This window comes from Crotalus tigris, unplaced genomic scaffold (genome assembly GCF_016545835.1).
Source record: "Crotalus tigris isolate CLP2741 ecotype Arizona unplaced genomic scaffold, ASM1654583v1 scf7180000017791.1120302, whole genome shotgun sequence".
Taxonomy (NCBI): Eukaryota; Metazoa; Chordata; class Lepidosauria; order Squamata; family Viperidae; genus Crotalus; species Crotalus tigris.
This window is the reverse complement of record NW_024096638.1, coordinates 614109-629753: the sequence shown is the minus strand read 5'-3', so window position 1 is coordinate 629753 and position 15645 is coordinate 614109. Positions and strand designations below refer to the sequence as shown.

The window sequence follows — 15645 nt, the reverse complement described above, 5'->3', positions numbered from 1 at the left end:
TTAGTGACCGCTGGGAGTTGTAACAGCAGTGGAAAAAAAGTGACTTAGGACCGTTGTGGCATCTCCCAGGGTCACGAGATCAAAATTTGGATATTTGGCAACTGGTTCGTATTTACGACGGTGGCAGCCTCCCGTAGACGTGCGATTTCCTTTTACAACCGTCTGACAAGCCAAATCAATGGGGAAGCCAGATACACTTAACAGCCGTGTTACTAGCTTGAGCTGCAGTGATTCACTTAACAACTGTGGCAAGAGAAGACGTAAAATGGGGCAACACTCAAACAGCTGTCTCGCTTGGCACCAGAAATTATGGGCTCAGTTGTTGGGGGAGTCCACAGAGGGAGAGGCCCACTCAGCCCCCCAGGAGCCCTCGTGCCTGCCCCCCAGATGCCCCTGTGCCCCCCCAGCCACGGAACCGTGGCTGGAGGCAGGAAAGGCGCCGTGGCTGCCGATGTGGAAATAGGGAGGGGTGACCCCATAAGGAAACGGGGTTTCTCGATGGCAAAGGGGAGGAGCCCCGAGGTCAACTGGCCAGAAGGATGTTATCTCATTGGCACATCCCATCCGGCCGGAAGGGGCCCCACCAGCCTCGTCACGGCCGTCCCCGAGCCGACCCTTCACAGAACAGGCGGCAGGCCTGGGCAGGTGATAATGCTGGTTTTTAATGTTCCTAAGAACTAGAAACAAAATCCAAAATAGACTTTCTCCCCCCCACTTTGCTCTTTCAATAAAAGTCATAAAATGGTTAGCATAGTTAAATTAACCCCTTTTAAAAAACGAAACGAAAACTCTCCTAGAAAGCCAGGAGCCTTCGGTGGAAACAAGACAACTACCAAAGGGCCGCCGAGACCTTCTGCTCACACGCTCTCTCTCTCTCTCTCTCACACACACACACACACACAGACACACACACACAGGCGAGTCCTCTGTTCTGTGACAGACGATAAATGGCGCCAGTGGGAATACGCAACGGGCACGCTCGGGAAGAACAGGGACGAGGTCACAAGGGCAGCCACCACAGGGAGACGTATTTACACGACTGCTCTCCCCACGCTCTGAGGTGGGGGGCCACTCGGCCCCACTTCCGCAGGCTCCCCGGCCCTGCCTTCCTCCCCAGCTGGGGAGATTCGGGCAGGCGGCCGGCCCCGCTCTGCCGGGCACAGCCCCGAGGAGGCCTGCAGCTTGTCTGGGGGACATGAGGGCCACGGGGAGGCCGGCCGGTCAGTGCCAGCCCTGGGTCCCGGCCGCTCCCCTCCGGCTGCTTCGGAGCGGCCCGGCTGTCCCTCTCGGCCTCTCAGCTGGCTGCCCGTCAGTTGGGGGTCGACTCTCGCCTGGCGCTCTGCTGCTCCCGGACCGGCTCCGGGTCCTTGTCGGAGGCCGAAGGGGTGGCGGGGGGAGCCTGGGCACGCCCCGAGTGCTTGTAGGCGGTAAGCAGTTCGTGCAGGCGCTCCTGGGTGGGCTCCCACTTGGAGAAGCCGGCGTTGTTCTGCAGGAACAGCACCGCCGTGTTGTGCACGGCTTTGTAGTACATCTCCTCCCTGCAAAGGCAGAAAGAAGGCCAGCGCTCAAAGGCCCCTCCGTCCCCTCCCCGCCCTTCAGCTCACGAGGCAGAGCTGGTTTCCATGGGGCGGGGGGCCGGGTACCCTCCTGCCCTGCCCTGGGTGGTCCCTGCAGGAGCCGCCCTGCACGTGGCCCGGCCTCAGGATCTTTCCAATTCCAGCCCCCGACTTAGAAGGCAGTGCTGGACCAGAGGCCTGATGGGCAGATGGGCCCGAGTCCATTCCAGACGGGCGCAGGGCTGCTCCCGGTACCTGCCTCTGAGAGTCTTCCGGGCTCTTGGTCGGTTTTTTGCAGGGAGTCACACAGCCACGGCACCCCACCCCACCTTCTTTGGGGGGAGCTGTCCAGAAACCCTTGTGAAAGGGCTCCAGTGGGAATTGTGGGGGAGAGAGCAGGGGAAGACCCTGTTCAGAGGCTGTGTCCCCCTCCCTGCTGCACAGCCCAGCCTCGGGGGAAGGAGCCCAGGAGAGGCCGAAGCGGCGTTCCTACAGCTATGTGGAATTGGGGGGGGGGGTGAAGCCCCTCAAGGCAGCTCCTCTCAGGGAGAGTCTCCCCACCCCTGGGAAGGCTTGGAGGGAAGGAAGAGAACGGAGGGGGGAGCAGTTGGGTCTAGTGGTGAGGGAGCCGGGGGAAACTGGGGGACAGGGAGCTATAGTCCCCACCTGAGGCACCAAAGCTGGCTGGGTGACTGGGCCAATCACTAGGAGGGGGTGAGTTCTAATCCTGCCTTGGGCAGCTTTCTCAGCCTGGGAGAGGGGGAGGAAGAGTAGGAAGTGGGGGAGGGGTGGAAGGAGGGCGACTGCCTTGAGTTCTGCAGGCGAAAAGCCCCCCCCTTAATCCCCCCCCGGATCCCCAGCTTACTTCTTGCAGAGGTGCTGGGCGCCGCTGCGGTACTCGTGGTCGAAGGCCGGCAGGACGAGCTGCTGCCGCTTGAAGCGACTCTGCTCCATGCGGGTCAGGGAGGTTGGGGGGGGATCCCGCCACTCCGGGATGAAGACGATGAAGGACAGGGGCTCGCTGGATCCCTCCAGCAGTTTCTACGGCACACGTGGAAGAGGCGGGTGGGCTGAGCTGCCCCCCCCACCTGGCCCCCCGGGGAGGGGCCGCAGAGGGGGCGGGGCCAAGGCCTTACCTCGAAGTGGGTCACCATGACGTCCATCAGCTCCTCGCAGAAGGGGGGGTTGGCCTGAAAGGAGCCGCTGATGGGGAAGAAGTCCAGGCAAGGCCTGAGGGGAAGCAGGAGGAGGAGGTGGTAGCCGAGGCCAGCCGGGCCCTTCCCTGGCCTGGTCCAGCAGGCCCTGCCCTCCCCCCCCCATCTTCCTCCTGCCAGCCCCGGGCAGGCCAGTGGGCGGCAGGTGGGCCCTCACCCTCTGGAGCCGAAGTAGCTGTCCGTGTCGAGGAAGGCCGAGCAGTATTGCTTGAAGTAGCAGTTCAAGGGGGAGGCGAAGCACTCGAAGCTCACCCCGAAGTGCTTGTGGAGGGCCTCAAAGACGTGCACCGGGAGCGCCCCCTGCAGGCCGGTGCCCTCGTGGAGCCCAATGCCGAACATCATCTGGGGAGGACGGACAGAAGCCCTCTGGGAAAAGCAGGGCCGGCTGCAGAGCCTGGGCCTCCTGGGTGGACTCCTCCCCACTCCCTCCCCGGCCCAGCCCAGCCGGACGGCCGTACCTGGTACCTGCGGAGGAGGCACCACACCCTGGGCAGGAAGTGCTCAAAGCTGGCGTCGTCGATGCAGCTGTAGCGATAAAGCAGCCACTGCAAAGGAGAGAGGCGCTCTGCAACGGCACCCAAGAAGGGGGGGGGGACAAGGCCTCCCCCGCCATGCCTCAAAGCCCCCCCACCCTCCCTGCTCCCAAACACCACGCACCAGCTTGCTGAAGTAGCTGCGGCTGACTTTCACCACCTCACCCTTGTAGCGCACGCAGACCAGGCTGTTCTCCACGTGCATCTCCATGCTGGGCAGAGCGGGGGACGGGACGGCCAGGCGCAGGGGATAGCAGTAAACGAGGCGGTCCTGGACATCGGGAGGCTCCACCTCGGCTGGGGATGATGGGAAGTTAGTCCCACGGATCCTGCATCCCCTCCCTGACAAAGAGCCTACCCCAACCGGAACGGAGGAGCAGCTACCGGAGATGTTGTGCTCCTTGAGGAGGGCCAGGTGCTTCTCGCGGATGCGTTTGACGTACTCCAGGGAGATGTGGTAGATCTTGCTGCAGATGCCCTCCACCGAGTCCTTGGCGGCCGCAGAGACGTGGGGGCCACACTGCTTGCGCAGGTGCTCCAGCCGGTCCTACACACAGGAGGAAGAAGCCGAGGACATAAGATTCCCTCGGAGAGAGGAAGGGGGACAAGCCATCGTGTGAAGATGTCGCGGAGGTATTCTTTGAAACAGCAGCTTCCGAGATATCCGACAGGCGTCTCATGGTAATTCTTACTGGCCCAGGAGGGGGAGAAATAAGGCACGGCCTATTCTACCCCCTTTGCCCAAAGCCTAAATTCTCTTGGCAGGTATTTCACACCTGGACAATAAATCAGCAGGTTAAGAAGAAGTCTGTGCTTAGAGTGTTCCCGCAAGTTTTATCCTACTAGTTGTGACTGACTTTAGGAGGCGGGGCCCTCTCTGCTTGCTAAGCCCAAGAGCCAGAAATGTCCAGAAATCTTTCCGCCATCATGTGACCAGCATTACACCACGCCGCAGCACACAGCTTGCATTTGCATGCTTTTGAACTGCTAGGATGGCAGGCACTGGGACAAGTGACAGGCGCTCGTTCCGCCTACGGTTGTCAACGCTGTTAACATCGGATGTTTTGCATTGACAACAGATGGAAATGGAGCCATCTTTTTCCCTTTCGCTTTTAGAGTTAGATGATGCTGGGAGGGGGAGGAATGTGAACGAGAGTGCAGCTAAACATAACATCACTAAACCTAGTGTGAGAATCAAGGTTATTGAGTCCAGAGCTGATAAAGAATTGGCGGGCTGGAGAGAAAGCCTGGCTTCAAGCCAATTGGCGAATGTGATTTATGACTGTTAATTGGAGGAGGGAATTGTGCTTTGATACTAAGTGCCCAGGGGAGGGGAATTCAGTTTTTGGCTTTGATTATGCAGTGCCAATATTGTGCTACTCGAATAAAAGATTCTTTAAGGTAAATAATGCCTCTAAGTTCTTTTAAAGAGTTTCATCTGTCGGAACCATGACAACAGCACTCAGGTCTTGAACTGCTGAGCTGTAGACCTTTAACGGTCTAAGACTAACCACTTCGCCTCCGTGCCCCCCTAGGTCCACACACCCAGAGGACCTACGCCAAATACAGCCTGGGAGCCCCTGCCCATAAAAGCAGGGCTCCGAAGTGGTCCGGCCCCCGCCTCAACCTCAACTGCCTCCCTGGGGAAAGAGGCCAACCCACCATGTAGTCCTCCTTGGAGGCCGACCGATCCCGTCGCAGCCAGCTGAAGGTGTCTTCTACGTTCCACTTCACCACCTTCCGGCTGTCTGGAGAGGCACTCCTGCACACCGAGAGAAAGACCCGCTTGTCAGGCTCCAAAAACCAAGAAGGACACACGGTGATTCTTCCAGGCAGATCTCTTTGTTGCTCTGTACCTACAGACAGAATCTTGCCAGACTGAAGCAGACGACTACCGACGGGAAGCACGCACTCTGGGAATTATCAGGGAGGAGCCGTCTTCACCCTCTTTCTCCCACGCAGACTATCTGAGCTGAGTCGTCTTTTGCTCCTTTGGAAAGCAGCCCCTCCCTCCTGGGAATCCAGGCCACACTCCATTACACCTGCAGACCCTGGGCCCACACTCTGAAGGTCAAGAAGCTGATTCAACCAGCATCTGGAGAGGCTGGTCCTGGTACCTCCAGTCATTTCTCTGGCGGCTGGCATCCCCTCCTTCCCTATGCCCACCTCCCTCCCCTCTTGGATTGCCCTCTGGGAAGAACAGGGTTCCAGCCTCCTAAAACAGGGGTCCACCCACTAAAATAGCGGAGTTTGCCCCTACCTGGATTCAATCAGCCGCTTGGCAGCTTCGGCATATTTGAAAAGCAACCGCTTGGCTTCTTCTCGGAACTTGATTCGGGACAATCTGCGGGGGGAGGCAGAAGAGGGGGAGGGCTGACGGTTGGGCTCTGGGGGGGAGGGGGCAGCTTTAAAAAGTGTCCCTCTTTCCCGCCTACCTGATGGGAATGTCATTCATGATTTCTCGGAACATGGAGGGAGACACGATGGGCTCGCAGCTGCTGGGCAGCAAAGGGTCCGAGCCCTTGTCCACCACTTTTCGCTCCAGCATCCAGCGGTTGAAGGACTCACGGGGAGGATCAATTCCTGAGGGAAGAGCCAGAGAGGGACAGCCGGGCTCAGCCGCGGGGCCCCCTTCCCCAAGGCCCACCCGGCAGTCAACGGGAGGGGGAGACTTTACCCTCCCGCTGCTGGCAGAGCTCCCGGTAATGCTGCCGCAGCTTTAGCATCAACTGGGACCGGAGCAGCTCCACTTCCGGGTGAGGGGGCAGCACTTCTGACGGGGCCCGCTGCTTGATCACGGCATTGGTCTGAATATCCAGGTCCCAGTAGACTCTGTCGAAGGAAACCCGCTTGCAGCAACCATTACGCAGCTGCGGCTTCGAGCAGCTCGCCCCGCCCACTCTTACGTCACAAGCCCAGAAAAGAGTCAGGGGAAACCAGGCCCGTCTTCTACTAAACGTCAACGTAATCTCTGAGCTGCATTGCACAGCTTCACGGGCTATGGAAGTTCCCTACAGCAGGGATGCCCTCGATCTGCCCTTCCAGGCCAACCACAGGCTGGGCAGGGAAGCCTCCTGGAACGCCGCTTATTCCTTTATGGTGGATGAGTCTTTATTAAACTTGGGGCTTTTTCTTCCTTTTGTGCTTCTGAGTCATCGTCCCTGGTTCCCAATGACTCCGCAGACAAGTCCCTGCAGTTTTCTTGGCAACGTTTTTCAGAACGTTGGCTGATGCTTTCTTGGGCTGTGAGAGAGGCCCAAGTCGCTGCACTGGCGTCTTGCCTGAGGCGGAACCAGAGCTTACAGCCGTCCAGTTTCTACCCAGGTGCCTTAACCACTACCCCAGCTGGCTAGCAGAGACAGCACTTCCCCCAAGTTCCATCCATTAGACCAGAAATCTGCCCATCAGAGGCCGGGATGCCTCTCTGGGCTGAAGCATTAAACCAGATTCCAGGATTGCAATTACAACTGCAAAAGCAGGAACGTTTGAACTGAGGGGGAACGTGCAGAACTGCAAAATTCAAACGTTTTTGAGGAAAGAATGAGATCTGAAACAATAAGCAGACACAAGGTTTTCGTGACCGCCAAGTATTAGACTCGCTCTCCGCTGCAGGGCCTGCCCTGCCAAAGACCCTAACCCTTCCCTCCTGAGGCAATGGAGACGGGCAGTTCACGGGCACTTGGCCCAAAAGGCTCAGTGAGCCCGTGGGTGGATCTGATTAGGTTTTTTTTTAATCGTAATTTTATTAAAAATTACAAGTGCAACAATAAAAAACTAACATAAACCAAAAAAGGAAAAAAAGAATAAAGACTAATATAAACTATAAGAAAAAGTAGACTGTGTAGAAAACAAAAACAGAAAATAGAAAAAGATAGGATAGAATACAATAAAGAAATATAGAAAAATATAAAAATGGTAAAATAGAAAAAAGAATATAGTAAAGAAAGATAAATGACTTTCCTCTTCATCACGAGAATCACAAACCCTTTAGTATTTTAGTAACATATCACCTTCTCTTAAAATACAATAATCTCTTTGTTGATTCATTTAGTTGTTGTTTTTAATTAGAATGATTTTTAAACCTCAGGCATATATTACATTATTAATCCTGCAAATCGGGGCGTCGAACCTTGGCAATTGCAAGTACTGCGGACTTCAGAATTCCCCAGTTGGCATAGCTCGGTCTTAAAGTTGCCAAGGTTGGACACACCCGTTGTGCAGGTTACTGTTCACCGCTTTTGGTTTAAATCTTCTGCTCAACCCTGCTTAGAAATGAGATGTTCTACAAATTGCTTAAGTAAAAAATAAATAAGTTCAAAAGATCGCTCATGAGAAAGACGGTAGACTTACGTCCTCTGCGGACAATGCAAATTTTAAAAGCTAAACTTTTGAAGCCAGGCAATTGTTAGAAAGAAAATACCATACTTTTCCTTTCATAAGAAGCAGGGCAGGATGAGAGAGAACAAAAAACTGTCAATTTTCTAAGGAAGAGTGCCCAGGACTATGTGAATGTTGCTTATTACGAGCTTATCATTTTCTTCCTGCCCAGAAAGAGGCCGAGATTCACATCCCGAAATCTGACTCACTCCGTTGGTCGCAAGAGAGCCGCCTGCCTCTCTTCGGGAGAGACGCCCCACACCTTCAACAGTGGCGTCCCGGGAGTGCTGGAAACGTTTGGGGCTGGCTGAGCTGTGGGGTTTGCCGGTACCTCCATCTGAAAGTGAGCAATGCCACGTTACCTTGGGGAGAAACAGCAGAGCTACGAACAGGCTCACAAAAGAGCGAGAACCAGCTCCTCCCTCGGCACGCCCGCCAGCTGCAGAGTGGAGGCTGAGAGCCCCGTCCACCGGCTGCTGGGAACGCCTGAACCCTCCAGGTGGAAAAAGGGACAAGCCAGAGAGCGAGGCGAAGGAGATCCCCAGGGATGTTGGTAGAGCCCAGAGTCCTCCAGGGCACAAGCAGACTCCAGCCTAGGCCCTATTTGCTCCCCTGTCACGCCAGCCCTTGGAGGCAGATTATCTGTTACGAATGCTCACTTTTACTGCAAACTACAGAGGCAGAATTGGGGGGGAATTGTTCAACAGACTGCGCACAGGGACCTTAGAGACACTCGGAACAAAGGGGGCGCTCCAGCCGCTTCTGCCCTTTGCCACTGTGATGTCATTATGTATACCTATCTGTGGTGTCCTGATCAGCAGCACCTCATGGTAGCGCGACAGGACACAATTAATGTTGCTAGTTTCTGGGCAAGATCTGTTTAAACCTGTACGTATTTTTATATTTTACATTTTTTGTCGTTTAGTAGGCCTTATTTTAATCGGGATGCTTTTAGCAGAAATAAACAAAATTAGCGGAATCTAGCAGCTCTGAATGGGGCTCCCTTCAAAGAGAACTGGAGTGGGTCAAGACAGGGACTTGACCTGCTTTGGACTCAGCTTGCTCTTATCTCTGACCGTTGCTTGGCCAGTTTTTCCCGCTCTTCTCTTCTCCCCAGCCTTCAACTCCTCCAGGCTCTGCTCTCCCAAGCCACCGTCCTGGGCCCAAGAGTGTGTGTGGGGGGGGCTCCCTACCTTGGACTTTTTCGCAAGATTGCCGCTGGGCTGACCCTCCTCAGACAGCCTCCGTTTGCATGACTTGCTTTCGGCAGCGGCCGCTTCACCGGCTCCCCCCTCGGCAGGCCCTGGGGCGGCATTCAGACCCAGAGGGTCCGACTAAGAAGCCCAAAGAGAGAACCGTTAGCATCGCCTTGGGGTTTCCCATCCCGCCCCAATGAGCTGTGCGAGCAGCCAAGGGATGCTCCGGGAGGCTGTGCCCGGAACAGCCAAACCAGCCACTCACAATGACGTCATGCTGCCCCAGCAGCGGCATCTCCCAGAGTGACTGGTTGGTGAAGCGGTTGAAGTAGTACGGGCGGTTCTCTCGCTTACTCCAGCACTTCTCCCAGCCCGCCTGCACCAGCTCATCTGTGGGGGAGGCAACAGCACCCAGTGTCATGGCGGGGGGATGGGGTGTTTGGTGTTGGAGCCCCCCCCCCAGTGTCAGCAGTTTCCCACAGCCGCCTCCATGGCCAAGGAGTACCTGGCAGATCCTGCACCAGACGGGCGGGTTTGGGGGAGCTCGGCTGGTTCTGGTGGGAGGTGCTGGGAGAGTGGCTCATGAGGGCAGCCTCCTCCCTGGAGCTGCCGTGGTTCTCATTGGCCATGTTGCAGCATCGGCACTGGAGAAAGACAAGGAAACGGCGTCACTGTGACTCCTGCCCACAGCCAAACCTGAGCATCATGCAGGCAAGGCTGGCAGGGCACTGCTTGGCTCCGCCGGGCGGCCTGCTCAAACCTGCCAGGCTGGAGAAGCCTCTGGGGAATCAGCTTTGAATTCCACCCTCGTCCATTCTGGCACGGAGGGGGCCGATCCCCAACAGAGACTCAGCGTTGCCGAGAAGCCCAGGCCTTGAACCAACACATGGTGGTGCTTCTCACGATCTTGTAAGATTCCATTACTGCAGGGAAGGCGTGCCAACCCCTCTTCCGTGTATCTCCCTGCTTAAGCATGGCTTAAGCCCCCGCACTCCTGAGCATAGAAGGGGCCCCAGGAGGAGCAGCCAGAGACAGTTGCAGGACTTTGAGAGTGCAGCGATGGGAACTTGGCGTGTTCAGCCTAAAGGGCCCAGCGGGGACCGGAGAGCAGCCCCTCAACCCATGATGGGGGGGCTCACGGGGGAAAGAGGGAGCAATTTATTCAAGAGCCCTGGGGAGGGGGGGGCTGCAGTGGTTAGAGAGCAGGGCTGCTGGCTGGCTCTGCCCACAGCTTTCCCTGCTTCCCAGGTGGGCGAAACGAGGACCAAGGGGGTCGCATGGGGGGGCACTGGGCTGGCCCTGTACGCCGCCCAGAGGGGGCCGGGAAGCGCCGCGGGAGGAGGCGGACCAGATTTTCCCTAAGGGAGACGTTGCTGTCGCCCTTCTCCAGAGCAGCGGGGGGGGGAGCCGGGACCCGGCAGGCGGAGCATTCGTGCTCCGGGGCGGACTAGAAGACCTCTGGGGCTTCCCTCCAGCCTCATGGCAAATCACTCGTGTTCACTTCTGCTCCTTTCCCTCGACTGAGCCGGGACCCGGAGGCCACGCGAGGCCCGGGGGGGGGGGCAGAATCCCAGGCTCGGCCCCGGCTGCCACTCGAGCGGAGCCGCTCCCGTCCGGCACACGTGGCCGCCGCCGCCGCCCACTGCGCAGCGGAGGCCCCGGCTGGGCTGCGCCGGGGCCCTTCCGGGGCGGCGGCTCGCTCGGCTCTGCGCAGAAGCGCCCGGGCGGAAGAGAGGAGCGGCCGGCGGCGCGGCGAGCGGGAGGCCGGGGACGCTCCCGGAGGCGGCCGCCCCTTCCCGGCCCTGGGGCGAGGAGAGGCGGCGGGGGCCAGGGGCCCCGGCGCGAGGAGGGAGGCCGGGCGGGCGAGGACGAGGAGCGGCGGCGGGGCGGACGGGGGAGGGGGGGGGCAGGCGGGGGCGCGCCCAACATGGCGCCGGGAGAGGCGGCGCCTCCTCTCCTGCCCGCCCGCGGCTCGTCAGCGCGGGAGCTTTCTGGGCCCCGGCGCCGCGCCCCCTGCTCGCCAGGGAAGGCCTCCGGGCTCGCCGTGCCGCCCCTCACCTGCGGCCGGGGCCTGGGGTCGCTGGGGGTCGCTCAGCTTCCCGCCGCCATCGCGCCGCTGCCTCACCCTGGCAGCCGCCGCCGCCATCTTGTATTCGGGACCCGCGGCACCCGCGCGCAGGCGCCGGACACGCCCTGTGGTGTGCTCTGCGACTGCGCCGCGCCGTGAGGCGCGCAGGCGCAGTTCGGCCTTCCGCCGATCGGCCCGCGCATGGGCAGAGCGAGGGCGGCGGAGAAGAAGCGCGGCCGGCCGGGCGACGCCATCTTGTCGGGGACTGCGAGGCCTCCTGGCAGTCGATCCCGGCGAGGTAGCAACCGGAGCCGCTCGGCCCCCGATTTCCGCAGGTGGAAGCCCGCTTTCCCCGGGCCCCTCTCGGGCGGGGACAGGCGGTGCTGCATCGGTCGCGGCGCAGGGGAGGCGAGGAAGGATTGCGAGGGGACAGGAGCCGGCGACGCTCCCGAGCCTGGCAGTGAAATGTTTGCGGCAAATACGGATCCTGAGCTGCATCGACGGAGGGAGGGAATCAAGAACACGGGAAGTGTCTTAGTACCGCTGTATACAGCCTTAGTAAGGACCACCTGGGATCCTGCATCCAATTTTGGCCACCACATCACAAAAAAGATGCTGAGACTTTGGGAAAATGCAGAGAAGAGCAACTAAGACGGTTAAAGGCCTGGAGACTACAACATGAAGAACGGTTGCAGGAATTGGGTATGGCCAGTCTAGAGAAAAGAAGGACTTTGGGGGACATGGTAGCAGTATTCCGGTATTTGAGGGGCTGCCCCAAAGAAGAGGGAGTCAAGCTATTCTCCAAAGCACCTGAAGGCAGGACAGAAAGGAACGGATGGAAACTAATCAAGGAGGGAAGCAACCTGGAATTAAAGAGAAATTTCCTAAGTCAGCACCATTGATTATTTGAAGGACTTCCTTCCAGAAGTTGTGGGTGCTCCACCACTGGAGGTTTTTAAGACGAGAGTGGACAGCCACTAGCTTGGAATGGTCTAGGGCAGGAGTGCCAAATTGCCGGCCCGTTTCATCATACCGGAGCTGCGCCCACCCCATTGCCAGCAATGGCGAAAAAGCTCCACGATGTCACGTGACGTCGCAAGTTTGACATGCCTGGTCTAGGGTCTCCTGCTTGAGCAGGGGTCAGACTAGAGGACCTCCAAGTTCCTCCCAACTCTTTTTCTATGTTCTAATAGCAGCTGAGCGCACACCAAGAATTCAAGGAGGTGGAATTGCCCATCTAAACTGGATCTGCACAACGCTTCAGAGCAAGTCTGTGGAAATGCTCAAAAATCTAGGTCATGCTTTTTCCAAAAAACAGCTGGACTTGTTTTTTTTTTTCTTTCAAAACATTTTGCTTCTCATCTAAAAAGTTTCCTCGGTTGTAACTTAGAACTGAAGAAGTTTCTTGGATGAGAAACAAAACATTTTCAAAGAAAAAAAATCAAGACAGCCCAGTTGCCTTTTTGGAAAAGCACATTTGGGACTCCAGGGTCTTTCAGCTTCAGCTGCTTTTAAGGAGTATGCACTGATTCCCAGAATTCCCCAGCCAGCACTTGGGAATTCTGGGAGCTGAAGTCAACACAGTATGAAATGGTTGAAGTTCAGAAATGCTGCTCCAGACCTGAATACCAGGGTTCTCTAAAAGAAAGAAAGCAAAAACAAGCTTGTTCAAACACAGTTTTCTGTTTCTAGAATTTGGGCCTCTTGATCTGGGATTTCTTTTAAGAGGCTGCATAACCTGCAAAAGCTTTAAAAACATCTGTGGAGGAGTTCAAATGGAACTGGGTGCATGTTTTTATTAACCCGGGCTTAGGGCCAAGCGTGCTATCTGAATCAATGTTGGATTGCTGTGCATGCTGGAGTGGATTACTTACACGTTCACTGGATCACACAAACCTAGAAACCTGGTTAATGGCTTGGTTAATTAGGGCATGTTTACAAACAGCCAGTGCTGTTACGAAGCCCTGCAGAAGATCAATCCCATGTTGGGTTGCCAAGTATAGAAATGGGAGCCTCCTGTGGCTGTTAGCTGGGAGGGGTGATCTCTCCATCATCTTCATTTAAGCCTCAGCGGATTCTGAGCTGGGTTAAGTGGCCAGCCCAGGCTGTTTCTTCTGGGCTTTGGGTGGAGTGAAAACCCTTCTGCAGGAAAAGGCCGCCTTTTGGTCCTGCACAAGGGCGGGGGGGGGGGAGAAGGTTCTGTGACAATTTGCCACGACCAGCTTGCTGTGGGACATCTCCCCGCAGGACAAAAGTTACACCAATATAAAAAAATATATGGTGGAACAGAATCATTAAAGGGTGCAAAAGGAGGGACAGAATGAAATGTGAATGGCGAGAATTAAAACAATCATTTATTTTAAATAATTTAATAGAATTGTTAAATTGTAACGCAGTGAGTGGTCCCACTCCCTCCCCTTGGGGTGGGGGCTTGGCCAGAAGGCTCCCTGCGGAAAAGCCGGCCAGGGCCTGAGGGTCATGCAGCTACAGGGAGTCCTCGGCTCGAGCCCTAAGTTTCTGTTGCTAAATGAGGCGTCTGTTAAGTGAGTTTTGCCCCATTTTACAACAGTGGCTAAGTGACTCCCTTCTAGTTGTTAGTCACACGGTTGTTAAGTGAGTCTGGCTTATCTGGAGGTCGCAAAAGGGGATCGTGTGACCCAGGGACACTGTATCCGTCATAAATGTGAGTCAGTTGCTGAGCATCTCCATTTTGATTGCGTAAAACCAAAGGGATGCTGTGAAAAACAGCCCTAAGTTACTTCTTTCGCTGCCATTGTAACTTTGGTCACTAAATGAACTGTTGTAAGTCGAGGACTATACTGCGCGCGCACAGGGGCTGCAAAGGCAGTTTGGAACCCGCCTCCCACTTGTGATCAGGCTGCACGGTCGGGGGGCTCTTCCAGGCCAAGGAAAATATCCCGGGCGGACGTTTCAGATTTACCCTGTTTCAAAACAATTCCGCGGCCCAAGATGTTACAGTGACTGACTTAGATGTGGACTTTCTGAAGTGGAGCGCTGGGGCTGAAGGACAAAAGCAGGAAAAGATGGCTTGTGTGTTGACGGGAACGTTTCTTGCCCGCGCTTGTTTTGTAGATCTCGGGAGTGAGACGGATCAAAGCAGAACCACGTAATGTCCCAGAGGAACAAATACAAAACCCCACAGGCATCCCAGCCGATAAATTCCAAAGTCCTGAGTAAATACTACAATAGAACTTGTTGATGCAAAGAACTTCTGTCGGGTATTTTTATTGCTTTTGGGGCATTTTAAAGACTTCATGCAGGCATTAGTTAAACCGGTAGATTTGATTAATCTGTCAGGAATGTTTTAATTTGGAATACTCTGTGTGTGTGTGTGTGAGAGAGAGAGAGAGAGAGAGAGAATGATCTCAAGGGTAATCACGATGCTAGAGCATTTTCTGATGCAGGATTGTCTGTATCCAGGGCAGGGAGCCATAAGGCTGCAGCCAAATTTTTCTTGTGGGAAAAGTCTCTAAATGGGCCCCAAGGTGGGGCTGGTGTCCAGAGACAGGCTAGCTCAGTGATGGCGAACCTTTTAGAGACAGAATGCCCAAAAAATGCTCCCCCACTCACCCCTAGGGCCACCCACCACCTCCATGGCCTGCTGCAGATCGCCCAGGTGGCTCAGCAGCGCCATGGCAGCCATGCCCTCCGCCTGTGCCCCGCAGCATCAGCTACGGTGATGGGGCGCGAGGGCGAAGTCTTGTCCCCGCTGCCTGGCTGCCATGTCCTTCGCTGTGCTGCTCTGCGCGGGCTGCGCTCATGGGTGACTCTCCTTGAGGGCTGCTGTTGAGGGCCGCGGGGGAGGCTGGGCTGACGGTGCCTGTGCCCACAGAGAGGGCTCTGAGTGCCGCTTCTGGCACGCGTGCCATAGGTTCTCCACCACTGGGCTAGCTATTCTTTTTTGGGGGGGTGAGGTGGGGTAAAAACTTCCCCTCCAGAATACAACCAAGGTGGGATCCTCTCCCCCTGAAACCCCAGGCCCCGAGTGGCACCAGAGACAGCCTTGGCCTGCATATGCTGGAGGCGCCCTGGGCAAACTCAGTCCAATTTGGGTGTGTTGCTGGGCTGGTGTAACAGCTGCCCGAGAAGATTCCTCGGTGGGTGTGTAACCGGGTAAAGCACCCGGAGTCTGGTGGCTCTGCCCATGTGCCTCTCTCCCCCTTGAGAGAGTCCTGCTCCAGCCGCCTCCCTCCTGCATTTGAGGGGCTTCCCCGTGGCAGCAAAGATCAAACCGCTTGTGGAGAAACCCTAGCAAGAGCCTGACTTGTGCAGACAGGGGCGCCTCTTCCTTGCCCTGGTGCCTCCGTGTCTGGGGTCCTCCCTCTTGCTTCAAGGCCGGGAGTCTGGGGCCGTGATGCCAGGGATCAGGAGACTCCTTGTGGGTGCGGAGTTCTCCCCCTGAGCCAGGGCTGCGGTTCCCTGGGTGGCTCCCCACCCGGGGATTTCCCCCGCTGAGCCCAGGGCAGGTTCTGAGTCTGAAGGCCTAACGTGCTTCAAACCACAGGCGGCCTGGCATCTCTCCCAGGAGGAAAGACGAGTCCTTTGGGATGAGAAGCGACTTGCAAGCTAAGGGCTGGGCAGGGGGTGCCTGGCTCTGCAGAGGGAAGCCACAGCTGGTAGGGAATCGGGGTGTCCGGCTGGAGCAGGGCTTGGAGCAGTAGATCTTCGAGGCTCGTCCGG

At 56.8% G+C, this 15645-nt stretch overlaps 1 protein-coding gene across 1 annotated transcript; it reads right to left on the bottom strand.

The window, feature by feature from the left end:
* Positions 1-642: 642 nt before the first annotated feature.
* On the bottom strand, positions 643-11631 carry PCIF1 (phosphorylated CTD interacting factor 1). The gene is made up of 16 exons (XM_039342414.1): positions 10935-11631; positions 9382-9520; positions 9142-9266; positions 8874-9014; positions 7890-8017; positions 5981-6135; positions 5739-5886; positions 5564-5647; positions 4966-5065; positions 3688-3850; positions 3428-3600; positions 3229-3315; positions 2928-3112; positions 2693-2786; positions 2422-2597; positions 643-1538 (listed from the first exon to the last, which is right to left on the bottom strand). Exons 2-16 carry the CDS (start codon positions 9503-9505, stop codon positions 1310-1312), a joined length of 2112 nt encoding a protein of 703 aa, XP_039198348.1. The 5' UTR covers positions 9506-9520; positions 10935-11631; the 3' UTR covers positions 643-1309.
* Between the last annotated feature and the right edge of the window lie 4014 nt (positions 11632-15645).